This window comes from Maniola jurtina, chromosome Z (genome assembly GCF_905333055.1).
Source record: "Maniola jurtina chromosome Z, ilManJurt1.1, whole genome shotgun sequence".
Taxonomy (NCBI): domain Eukaryota; kingdom Metazoa; phylum Arthropoda; class Insecta; order Lepidoptera; family Nymphalidae; genus Maniola; species Maniola jurtina.
In genome coordinates this window covers 6,327,664-6,341,510 of record NC_060058.1, presented here as the reverse complement: position 1 = coordinate 6,341,510, position 13,847 = coordinate 6,327,664, and the positions used below count along the sequence as shown (strand labels likewise).

General features: G+C 35.3%; 1 protein-coding gene across 2 annotated transcripts in view; it reads right to left on the bottom strand.

The window, feature by feature from the left end:
* Positions 1-13,847, bottom strand: part of LOC123880646 (peptide transporter family 1) — a 29,757-nt gene that overhangs the window by 6,257 nt on the left and 9,653 nt on the right. For both annotated transcript variants that reach the window (XM_045928875.1, XM_045928876.1), the window contains exons 2-7: positions 9,934-10,012; positions 6,363-6,504; positions 6,157-6,243; positions 5,519-5,793; positions 4,605-4,687; positions 3,698-3,862 (exon numbers count right to left, since the gene is read on the bottom strand). In XM_045928875.1, coding sequence (XP_045784831.1) covers positions 3,698-3,862; positions 4,605-4,687; positions 5,519-5,793; positions 6,157-6,243; positions 6,363-6,504; positions 9,934-10,012 — 831 coding nt within the window. The remainder of the gene's footprint in view (positions 1-3,697; positions 3,863-4,604; positions 4,688-5,518; positions 5,794-6,156; positions 6,244-6,362; positions 6,505-9,933; positions 10,013-13,847) is intronic.

Here is a 13,847-nt window from a genome sequence, read left to right as displayed (position 1 = left end):
AAGTTCATTGATAAATAATCATATGTTGAAAATAAAGGAGAACCCCGTGTTTCTCGGTATAATGTTAGATGGAACACCCACATATCAACACTTGATGGTAAACTCAGCTCTGCTGCTTACACTGTTAGAAAAATTCGACAGGTACTGACGTGGAAACTGCAAAAATTGTATATTTTGCCTATTTTCACTGTATTATGTCTTACGGACTCTTGCTATGAGATAAAGCGGTAGATATTGAGAAAAAAATGTATTACAGAAAAGGACAGGACGTGCAATTTATAATTTAAAACCGCGCGCTGCCATACAATAAAAATATAAGGAAATAAGTACCTTATCTATTATCTTATAGTAGCTTTTAAATATATTTACAACTAGCTAATGCCCACAGCTTCGCTCGCGTGGATTTAGGTTTTTAAAAATCCCGATCCTTTCATTTCCCAGAACAAAAGTTGCCTCTCCGTAATAGCCGGTCCCCGGGATGCAACTTGTTTCTGTATCACGTAAGAATATTTAAACGGATGATCCTTTTCAAATCCCGAGGGATCACCAGGATTTAGGAATGCAATTTCTTACAGCATCAGGGTTGAGGTCAACGACAAAGTGTTTACTTGGTATAGATACCTTCAATATCAATTAATAATCGACACTTTTTAAATCCCATTAGCTTTAGTAGTCAGGTCCCCTGCAACATCAGGATTGAGGAGTTGGAATCCAAATTTTTTATTGAACAATGTCGCAAACTTTCTTTATCGATTAAAAAAACTAGCCAAAATTACGCAGTTAGGTTACCTGCCAAATTTCATGGTTTTGAGTCAACGGGTACCCTAGAGGTTTTCTTGACACACACGACAGACAGACAGATAGACAACAAAGTGATCCTATAAGAGTTCCGTTTTTCATTTTGAGGTACGAAACCCTAGAAAACGTAGGAACGGCATTCCGAACCAGTGGTAAATTTTTCTGACCATCCAAAAACACTTTGAAGTTTACCTAAAAGTTTACAGGAATAAAAATTTATCATTGTATTCCATTCCATTTCATTCTATTCCATTCTGTTCAAAGATAAATAGATAATAAAAATATTTGTCACCGAAACAATAATTTACGATACATCAACCAATATCAATTTTACTGATGACAATCTGACTATTACCAAAGTGAACGACTACTATAATATCTATTATATACGACTAACATAATATGTATTATAAATTGTGTGCCGTTTGCATTCTCACTAGGTTCTCATTAAGTTTGTTTTATTTGGTTAAACTTTCTGGCATTTATATTATTATGACGTTTAATTGGCAAACAGTCTGTTTATTGGCTCAAACTCAAAATTTCAGCCAATCACAATAAAGAAAATATTGTAATAATGATTGATGCAGCTTTCTGTAATTGAAAACAAAATATTTGACATTAACTTGAATGTGACAGTGTTTTCCGAATAGGGTTGCCAGAGGCCCCGTATTTTACTGGTTACCCCGTATTTCAGGATTCAGAAACCTGTAATTATGAAAATAAAATACGGGGCAAATAAAACTAAATATTTTTAGGGTTCCGTAACTCAAAAGCAAAAAAGAACTCTTATAGGATCACTCCGTTGTCTGTCAGTCTGTCAGTCTTTCTGTCTGTCCGTCTGTCCATCTGTCCTTCTATCCGTCTGTCATGTGCTCATGAACAAATATTAGTATTTTCAATTTTCAAAGTAAGATAACTACATATATCAAGTGGGTTATCATATGAAAGGGCTTTACCTGTTCATTCTAAAACAGATTTTTATTTATTTTTATGCATATTTTTTTAATGCATAACAGTTTTTGATTTCTCGAGTAAAATGTCGGAAAAAATACCCGAATACGGAACCCTCGGTGCGTGGGTCTGACTCGCACTTGGCCGGTTTTTTACAAATTCAGCAGGAGCTGGCTGGCGAAATCAACCACTGACGTTATGTCCAGTAGAAAGAATATTTTCCTTTTGCGGCAATGCGTAGCCGAAACCCACTCGATATTGATCATGGTCGTAGCCAAGGCAGCGGGGCTTGGTTTGACGATGTAAGCCTTTTTTATACAAGTTAGCCCGTGACTTTAATCTTTTCTAGTGGTAAGTGATGATGCAGTCTAATTTCTTGGCCGTTAGGGCCATAGTAACCATATAACTAGCCATGACCGAAGCCTCCCATCAGACCAGAAATTTAGAAATGGCGACTGCGCCTGGGAAGCCGTCAAAAACCTAAGCCTAAAATAATACTTACACTATTTCTTGCATTTGCTTACCAATTTTTTTTGGAAATATATCAAACATTTCGCGCTCACTTCACTCGCGCTTTGAATTTGAATTACTTGGTGTAAACCCCGCAATTTCGTTTGCATGAATTTAGATTTTTAAAAATTCCGTGGGGGATTTTCCGGGCTAAAAAGCCGCCTAAAAAAAATGTCTGGGATGCAAGTTACCTCTGAATAGTAAGTACCAAAATTTTGGTAAAGAAGATGGGCCGTGAAAGGGTAACAAATAGATAGGCAAATAGATATACTGTCGTATTCGTAATATTAGTATGGATAGGAAGCTTTAAAAATATAATCTTGCTATGGCTAAACTCGTTTCCCTTTCACTTTAATTTTTTCTGTATTGAACCAAAAACACTTACGCTCACTGCGCTCGCGATTTTTTATTGTTGTATTTTATCTCACTGTCAAATTGAAAGGCGAAATTCCACTAACCAGGTAATTAGCCCATAAAGTTGAGCGAATGTTTTTTTCCTCATGACAGGATTCAGTTCCGGCCCTGATAAAACCTCTCCCGCAATCGATTCCTGGCTACGGCCATAGTATTGATACTGTGAAGGTGGAATTACAAATTAAATGTAATTTTAAGTTAAAATGAAAAGATTGTATGCATGAAATGTATAACATTTTGCTTTACAAAACTTAAGAGTTTTTAAAAGCTATTTAAATAAATAAATCTTTTATTTAAAACCACATTGCAAACACAGTTCACCAATCAAGACACGGCAACATACGGAGAAAAAATACAAAACTTACAAATAAACTGAAATATCTAAATAGGCTTTCCATGCATTTCAGAGAGAACCACCGCCTATTTCTTTAAATACTTCAAATTTTCAAATTTCTTCAAATCTAAACCCCGTATTTTTGATGGTGGTAGCCTGTAAATCAAAAAGAGGCAGGTGGCAACCCTACTACTTCCTAGACAGAATTTAAAAATTGTTTTCATTACTCGGTATGCCTACTGCCATAGTGTGACAGAAAGTGTGACGGTAGTTGTGACCTCTGATTGGCCGACTCTCTTTCACTATTTGCTAAAATTGATGATTGCAACAACAATTTTTTCTTTTTTGTAATCGAAAACAGAACACGGACGTCAAACAGGTTGACTAATTGCAATCATTTCTGACCGGCTAACATTGTTCCGCTAGTGGCTCAAACTCACTGTCGCAGCAAGAACATGGTAAATTCAGCCAATCACAGCAATTTCAATTAGTTATCACAAATGTACCGATCTAGGAACCGAGAATGCACGAACCAGGGCAGATAGAGATAAGAACAATAATATCATACGTAGGAAATCGACGGGGGATCGTTGACAACGATAGCCTTAATGGAGATAATGTTCGGTATATAATATTTTGTTTGATATTTTACTCCGCGTCAATGTGGTAGGTATGATTACTTTTACTTACTTGTTGATCAAAAAGAGCCCAGAATACTGGCAGCGGTAAGAACAGTACAAGCACTCTAAGAAGGGATTTGATATCTTCTATCATATTAGCATCGTACTTATCGTCAGCGTGGTCCAACCAATGCTCCCTTTTCTGCTTCGACTTGCAAGAGTTCATTATCGCGTGCTGTTAATAAAATATTCATTAATATTTTTAAGTAATACATAAATCCATTAATAAAATAAACTTATACTTGTTTCGTTAAAATGTTTCAGCTTTCAGTAAAGTTTCAGTAGTTTGAATGGCTCAAAACACATAATAGTGTAGATACAGTTTAGTTCCTTTACTACATTTTAAACTAGCTGATGCCCGCAGCTTCGCCCGCGTGGATTGGTCAGATCCCCTGCAGCATCAGGATTGAGGAGTCGAACTCCAAATTTTTTATGAAACAATGTCGCAAAGTTCCTCTATCGATTAAAAAAGAAATGACGCAAATCGGTTCAGAAATCTCGGAGATTTCGGTGTACATAGGTAGAAAAACACAACTCCTTTTTTGAAAGTCGGTTAAAAAAGTAGCCTATGTTACACCCTGATGAATCCTCTACTTGTCTGTGAAAGTCCCGTTAAAATCGGTTCAGCCGTTCCGAAGATTAGCCTTTTCAAACAGACAGACAGACAGACAGACAGACAGACAGACAAAAAATTTATAAACGTGTGATTCGGTTATGGTATCGTTCAAATAACCATATGAGCTTTATATGAGGTAGTTATTTCGAAATTACAGACAGACACTCCAATTTTATTTATTAGTATAGATTAGTATAGATAGACGCATCTCATCCATGTGCTCTCGCGCAACATATGCTTTGAGAGTTGAGCCCTAAGCGATGGCAAAATATATGTTAGTTAGTTGAGCAAAAATACTAACACCAATACATGACGCAACTTTTCCCAAAACGTTACCAGCTGGATTTTTTATAATGTACAGTCTTTTGCCAGCCACGAAGAAAACTGAAACAATCATAAGGAATCCTAGTGACACACGTAAATGTTAACAAATAATTAGACGATTAGGTATACTAGAATGCAAATTGTTTGTAAATCATTACTGAATATTATTTATAGAAACACGAAACTGGTACAGAAAATAAAATTCCACTAAATCGTGATGCAATTAAACCAATAGGAATTCTAAGTCATCACTTTTGGAATATTCTGTAGAATAATTACTACAGTTTACTAGTAATTAGACTAAAGCTGCAGACACATGATTGTGTGGTGACGTGTTGTAAATTGTTATTTTAATACAGTTGCTCAAAAAGTGGCGTATTGCAGAAATGTTCTTTGCGAGTTTAGTTGTTTGTTGCACAAAATGAGTAATTTTGACCCTAGTTTTTTTTATATTTATTAGCAATAAAGTTGTTTTAAATTAAATTAAGTTAGTTGAGTTTATTGTGTTTTTATTATTTTATTAAATTGCTTCATTTTTTCGCAACTGTATTAAAAATAGTCGTTCAGTACACGTGCGGAACCGTCATTGCAACTTGTTCCGACTGTCAACCCTCGCCTTCGGCTACGCCTCGGCTCGGGTAGACATTTGTCGGAACTCTTTGCAATGACAGCCTTTCCACACTTGTAATGAATTATATACTATTGTGTTGTGTGTGATCGACTCATGTCAGAGCGCGTTTCAAGCGTCAAAGCCAAAGTACACTTCTTCTTATAAAATGTACGGGTGGGAAGCTGTTGTGTTACATCACATCACAACACAATAATATATCTGCAACTGTATGAATGGATTTTTCTTAGAAAAATATATTATAATATCAAAAATATCCTTACTGATAGATATGATCATGAGGACGCCAGGAACGCCAAAAGCTAAAGAGTAGCAGCTGTTTTCACCGAAGCATTTTACATCAGCCCTTAGTATCGGCGTCAGGAAGGTAGATATCAAACTACCCGCATTGATGGAAAAGTAGAAGAGAGAGAAGAAGTATCCTAAGTATTTTTCTTGTTCTGGCAACTTGAATTGATCTCCACCGAATGCGGAAACACAGGGTTTTATGCCACCTGTTCCAAATGCTATCAACAACAGGGCTAGGATTGTAAACTCTCTGAAAATAGAGTGAAATTAAATCTAGGATTTCAATAATAACATAATCAACTAGTATTTTTATGTCTTAGTCCATCATCATGATGACGATAAACCCATCGCCGGCTCACTACAGAGCACATGTCTTCTCTTAGATTGAGAAAGGTTAAGCCATAGTCTACCGCGCTAAGTAAAAATATGTAGGTACGTTTTTTATAGTTAATAAAATGATTAGGTCTGTAAAAAAGAATACTTAGGTAGATATAAAGGTATTAAATAGATAGTTAGACAGATAGGCGAAGAGGTCCCATGCGGGCTCTTTTTTCAGGATTTTAGGATTTTATCAAATTCAAATGAGAAGGTAATATTCCCTATAAGTACTTACAAGGGAGGTAAACTAACGGGCGGCATTGCAGTGACGGATAATAGAATGCTTCCCGTCGCATACACCAGCGATAGATAAAATATTGTCCTGAAAAAAAAAATTACACTGTATCGAAAAATTAATTACAATTAAGGAAGTGATTCGCTGTGGTAGTCTTTTTATGAAACTAAGAAAGAGTATACTGTACTGTATTTCAATCAATTTACCTGAATCGCCCCAACCATCCATCAGCTATCATAGCCCCGATTAGAGGAAAAAAGTACGCAAACATCACAAAAACATGGTAAATCACCGTCGCGCTGTCATCTGTGTAACCCAGTTTATCTCGAAGGTACAGGGATAGTACCGCTGAAACAAACAGTAAAATATAAATCCACGTATATTGTAAGCATAAGTGAAGCTAGCGCAATTTGTTTTAATGTCACATAAATAATGCAATATTTTGAATGAAGGCGGATAGGAAATCAGCAACTCGGTACTGAAACAAGTGTAAATCAAAAATTTATAACACCTTCGACAAGTGAAGTTACAGTAACTAGAAAAGAGCTGATTGATTACTTTCAAACGGCTGAACCGATTTTCTTGTATTATAGCTAAGAATATTCTCGATCGGCCCTTTCAAACAAAAAAAAACTAAATTAAAATTGATTCATTAGTTTAGGAGCTATACATATATAGGTTATAGTAGGTATAGAGAATTGAATATGAATTGAATGAGTAAATAAAACAACGTAAAAATAAACAGCCTAAAGATTAAACACTATGAACTATTGTTATCGCAATCGATTGCAAAATAAATCGATTAGTGTTACTTTTTCAATTTTTTTTAATTGCCATTTTATACTAGAACTATACACTTAGGTATCGAAAGAGTGAAACAATAGACTATTAGATACTCTTGGTTTTCTAACATCATTATGATTTCTGTTTATGTTTTACGATTGGCATTTTATATCGTACACTGTTATGTAAATGTGAATACGTTGACACGTGTTGGAGTGAATAAACGAGGTGTCTGTAAATTATATCATCATATCTAATAAGTCTTTAAAGTTATATTTAACAAAACTAGTAAGATTCACTAAGTGGTAATACCTAGTGAAATACCGAATTGGTCTGCGATAATCGTTAATATCGGATTTTCCAGCATTAATTGTCCATTTAATCTTAAGTTACCTTAGAGACATATAAAAGTCCGTCGTTATTATGAAATCTAAGCAAAACCGTAACTTATTGTAGTCTTGTCTATCCTTGTTTTGTGTTTTTGTAAAGCGCGAAACAAGAAGCTCGTGGAAAAGGTTGAATGAACCCTACGCCTATGAGGCGAGCGAAACGAGTCAGTGATATCCATAGCAAAATTAAAGTCAAGTAGGTGAAGCTGAAGGAAGGAACTATGACCCGAGTCTTCTGTTGTAGTCGTGTCTCCTTTGAAAAAAATAGTCACTGGAAATTCGCTAAACGTCGAATCCAAACTTATTTTAGTTATTATTCTGACTTTTGTGTGTGGCAAATACCCGATGAAGGCTAAATCAAGATCATACCAGGATAATTTGTACTATTACCGTTAAGTCTTGGTTAATCCTAAGTTTTACCGGAAGATCTTGTGATTTGCCGTAGCTCTAGTTTTTACTGTAACTATATTTAGGCATATTAGAACAGCTTCAATCATCATTATATTATGAAGTACCTACTTAATACATTTTTAATAGATTTTTAAGTTATGTTAATATGTACAAAAATTAACATAGAACATTAAGTTCGCCCTTTTTTACGACGGTAGCCGCTGTTTCCTTTCTATGACATTGTCTTTATTTTTTCCAAATATCACACCGGACTAAACTTGCATACAAATATATAATACAAATATATATAAATATAATAATATAGCCTCAATAGCTCAACGGTTATAGGAACGGACTGAAATCCGAAAGGTCGGCGGTTCAAACCCCACCCGTTGCACTATTGTCGTACCCACTCCTAGCACAAGCTTAACGCTTAGTTGGAGGGGAAAAGGGAATGTTAGTCATGATTAAAATGATTAGTATTCTTTTTTTTAAAGAAAAAAGAAATGATAAGTTTTCTTTTTCTTCCATAAGCTGACGTCTACGTGATGACCAGCCGGATTTTCCTAAATACCTAGAAGACAAGCAAGTTCTGCGTCGTATGAGACGCGTCGTTCGCATTTTCGGTATTGAAATATGCGTTGCAGCATGGTTGCAGCTAATTGCGCCTTGGCGGCAGTATGCCGTCCATTTTTATAGAGATTGTGCTTGGCCTGGCATCTTTTATTTTCTAAATAAATTTTATATTAAATTCAAACTGAGTTTGCAGAGACCGTATGTTGAATGCAAATAATATCGATATCAATCTTAAACGGGACTACATGAATGTATAACACGCGTCATTATAATAACAATCATGAAACAATTTATATACGTAACGGTTATCCATTTTTATGTTTTGGCGAAAGCGAAAGCTAATTCCTAAGGTGACATTGACTTGTGTGTATGTTAAGTTATTATAGACTACGGTAACTGATTCGATTTTTAGGGTTCCGTGGTAAAATAAGGAGCCCATTTAGTTTCGTAGCTCGTAAGGTCCGTCTGTCTGTCTGTGTACATGAGAGTTGTAAGGTTGAATTTAATAAGATTAAAGAAACCGGTTACTATACTAGATGCACAAAGGCATTTGTAAATTATGAAAATAGTATATCTCAGGGTACCTCCTGAAGTGAAAAGTGAGCGTCATTTTTTTTCCTTTGAGTAGATATAATAAATAATATACGTAATTTCTAAACGAGTAAATGACAAAAAAATATAGGCATAAGTAAATGCTAATTTAATGCATAAACGACTAAAGATTAATAGTAGTAGGTATAACATGTGGGTAATTATGGCTTAAAAATTAATGAATGCCGAAGGTAGGTACATATCTGAGGTCATTGAATTTTCCGGCCATGTATGATATAAATGCAGCAATATGCCAGACAGTAGACAGTAAGTGGTATGCCAATACCTATTGTACCTATGTATTCGCAACAAGTACCGATTGTGAACGATGGTTTTAATTGTTAGTCAAATATTTAATATGTGTGATCGACTTGAACAAGTGGTACTTACACGAATTATATGGGATTCACAGAGAATTAAGTATTTACGATTTATAATTTCCTTTACCGCATCTCACACATTAGCTCAACATTTTTTTTAATATAAAAATAGGGAATGTTTAGCTAGTCTGCGTTTGACACAGCGAAAGACAACAAAAGTTTACATGATGAAATGTGTCACTGAATAAACTTACGGGCATGTTTTGTAGAGTAATTAATTATAGATAAGGATAGCTTTAATTTTTATTGAAACATTTAAATTGCATTATAGCTTACTAATGAAATCTAAAAAGTAATATATCTAAAAAATAATATATTAGGTATAGATGTAGGTGAACTTCAATATACCTACCTCTTGCAGAATATATATACTTTGCACATGCATCAATCGGTCTTTTTTATAATAAGGGTTTGTTACCAACCAATTTTTAAATAACTCCTCGGAGTATGTACCTACATATTTATGTATGTGTTAATAATTCCATTAGCACGAGTACCCTACTATATTTGAATTTTATAGGATTTAAGTAGTAGATATTTATTTCACGTAAATAAAATAAAGATGAAATAAACAAATAAAAATTAATATTTTTAGATAAAAATTAATATTTCCTTTGTAAAGTTAAAAAAATATGAAAGCGTCGTGTTCATAGTAAAATTTTACTTACTTCGTATTCCGTAGTATGAAAATCTCTCGCAGAACTCATTTGTAACGATAAATCCCACTGACTTTGGGTAAGGTAGTTTCTGAAAAGAAAATAAAAGTAGATAAATAAATAGCATAACATACTGTAGAGACATGAAGTATCATACTTGCATTATGACTATGGAATAAGAGCTCGCAAAAGCCAAACCTTTGTTAATTTATAAAAGCTGAAAGTTTCTCTAACCCGACACAGGGAAGAACAATTAGCGACTATGAAGTTTGGATCTTGTTGGCTTTGAGAGTTAACAGGTAAAAAATATGTAAAAACCCTTACATCAAAGTATACAATGTAATTTTTGTATATTTTCTTACAAATAATTAGAAATCACGTCATACCATACTGCCAGACACTTAGTATAGTGGCAACAGCAGACAGTTTTAACTAAAACGTTAACGTTAACGTTTTTGAACTATCACGTTTGTCCCGTAAAATCTATGTTTTTCCGGGGCAAAAGTGATCATGTCCGCGCTGCAAGCTAATTTTTACACGGGATTTTCAAAAATCCCGTGGAAACTGTGATTTCCCGGGGCAAACAGTAGCCTATGTAGGTACATCCCCAAGATACAAGCTATCCCTGTACCACATTTTATTGGTCGTGAAATGCTAGCAGATAGACAGACAAACAGACAGACACACTTAGTATTTCTAATACTAATATGGATTATGTTGTAGATGTGTAAAAATATTTCTAAAATTTTGTGTTTCAACAAGTTTGACTGCACGCAATGCACAATCATTTGGTCACAATCTTCAATTATAATCAAGCTCGTCAATTATCGAGCCGTATTCAGGCCAATCTCGTTTTAAATTAAGAACCGCGGCACTGGGAGCTGCTTTAATCTGGATTCTTAGCTTTATAATGCCGCTTTAAACCTTCACGGTTGAGACGCCCAGAGCTAATAAAAAAGAAAAAAAAGAAGGCCAAAGCGCAATTCATCTATTTCATTAGGGTTCTATCTTTATCTTTGAAAGTCAAATACAATTTTTTCATCGAAGCAAAGTTAAATACTCGGTGCAAGATTATTAATATAAAACTTATTCGCAGGGATGCAAAGGCGTCATCCTAAAGACTCGCCTTCTAGTCTTCTATACATATAATAAAATTGTAGAAAAGTGGTGTCTGTACAATGGAAATATATAAAAAAAGTAGCAGGGGTTGTTATTATATCGATGCCGAACCCGAAATTGTAATTAATTTTTTTTTGTCTGTTTGTCTGTTTGTCTGTGTGTTTGTGCACGCTAATATCAGAAACGGCTTATTAGATTTAGATACGGTTTTCACTAATATATTGTAGTAAGCTTCACTTAACATTTAGTGTTTATTTCATGTCAATCGGTTCATAAATAAAAAGTTATGTCAATTTAAAGAATCACGGCGAACATTTTTAACGAACAGAGTACGTACTACACGCCACGCGCCTGCCCGAATAGTCACTATTCCACACGAACGAAGTCGCGGGCACAGCTAGTCGAACATATAAATCGCTGTAGGCATTGATTTTAGAAGCGCCTAGGTTCTGTTTATTCTGAGGCTGTAGGGATTAGATTAACTTTGACCCAATGGCTTTGCAACAACCGACGTAAAGCCGACGAGCCGCCGGCTTTGGTGTTTAACAACTTCTCTTGTTCTCGCGGAACCTGGCAGCTGTTATTGCAACTCTAGGCGAATTGGATACGGTTGATAGTTAATTGTCCGTCAGAAACTGCTCGCAGTATTTGCACTCTGTGCACTGTGCAAAGGCCTTTATTAATATGTCGTGTCCAATAAGAGTTAAGCGGTGTAATGTCGACAACATTGATACATTCTACGTGCAGTATACCTACCTACCTATGCTTAATAACATATAAGTCTAAACAAAACATTATATTTTGTACTAGCCGATGCCCGCGACTTCATTCGCGTGGATGTAGTTTTTTAAAAGTCCCGTGGGAACTCTTTAATTTTCCGGGATAAAAAGTAGCCTATGTGCTAATGCAGAGTATAATGTATCTCCATTCTAAATTTCAGCCCGATCCGTCCAGTAGTTTTAGCGTGAAGGAGTAACAAACATACACACACACACACACACACACACACACACACACACACACACACACACACACACACACACACACACACACACACACACACACACACACACACATACAAACTTTCGCCTTATAATATTAGTGTGATCTACTCTATCGAAACCTCTGTCAGGTACCTATTTAAAAGTAGAAATGCTTATCAAACAAGCAAATATAGACATATACGTACTTGGAAAATGGTGCCTACCGCACTTTATATCTTCAAGAATAAGTACCTACACATACTCGTAAGTATAGTGCGCAACAAATGGCAACCGGGGTGGGGACTCCCCGCACACCCGCACAGCCCCTGCGGTAACCCCCTGCGGGTGAGCGCGAGTGACGTGCGGGTATGCGGGGCGTCCTCCCGCCCCATGCCCCGATTGCCATCTCAACCTGCCACGTATTTATACTTAGTATACAAGTGTAAATTAAAAATTTATAACACCCCCGACAAGTGAAGGTTACAGTACGAACTAGAAAAGAGCTGATAACTTTCAAACGGCTGAACCGATTTTCTTGGATTATAGCTAAGAACACTCTCGATCAAGCCACCTTTCAAACAAAAAAACTAAATTAAAATCGGTTCATTAGTTTAGGAGTTACGATGCCACAGACAGATACACAGATACATAGATACACACGGCAAACTTATAACACCCCTCTTTTTGGGTCGGGGGTTAATAAAACAATGATAAAGATAATAATTAACTATGCCTACAAAGTACCTACAATGGAAACGGTGTCGGCAAGATAAATGTGACTCCTCATCTGAACTAAGTAACTTATGAATGCGAAAGTGTGCTTGTTTGTCTGTTACCGTTTTATGTCCATTTAACCGATTTTGACTACATAGTTATAGAGGATAGCTTGCTTCTGGAGACTGGCTATATGCTATTTTTTAATCTTAGAAAATCAAAGAGTTCCCACGGAATTTTTAAAAAACTTAAATCTACACACGAAGTCGCGGTCATAATCTTGTAATAACATAAAATAATTCACAAAAAGAAATAAATTTCCAGTTACAATGAACAATACTTCACATTCCTAATAACTTATGCATACCAAAACTTTATTGTGAAGACTCATCTAAACACCTTGACAGCATGTTTTATAAATTACAATAGGTAGGTAGGTAGTAAATCCACACTTACATACAATATTTTTCTAACTTCTCAATTTTTATAAATATTTTTTCGAGATAGGAGTCGAGCCATAGGCTTCGCATTAAAAGTGAAGGTCGAAAAGAAAAGTTCTGCATAATAACTAAGAGTGGATGTATAAATGACTATGACTTTTCCTCTTCCAACAGTTTGATTGGCAGTTTTAAATTGAACGACTCTCCCTCACTCCTTCTGGTTCCAAATACCTATATAATAATGCCCAAACACCTAATATAGTACTGTAATAGATATGATTACAGATTTCTACACTGATGTCAACAGAGTTATTTTTATTTATTTATTCTACGTTTGACCCAGATAGACAATTTGCTTACATAATATCTGATTGTACCAAATATCGTTTAGCAATTTTTGTAAATGTCAACTTATTCCTCAAAAAAGATTTTTATGGTCTCCATCGATTATTGTTTTCAAAGTGTCGTAGAGTGAGTTCAACTGTTTAAGGAAAAGTTTCTGATTTGCAATTTTGCCAAAATGATATTATAGGTACATATCGAATCTTCATAAAACCGCTCAAGTGCTAGTCTGACTCACACACAAAGTGTTCCGTACTTGGAGTGCAAGGATTCATGCAAGGTTTCGTACCATCGTACCATTACAACGTACTTTTTAATTTTTTTTAAA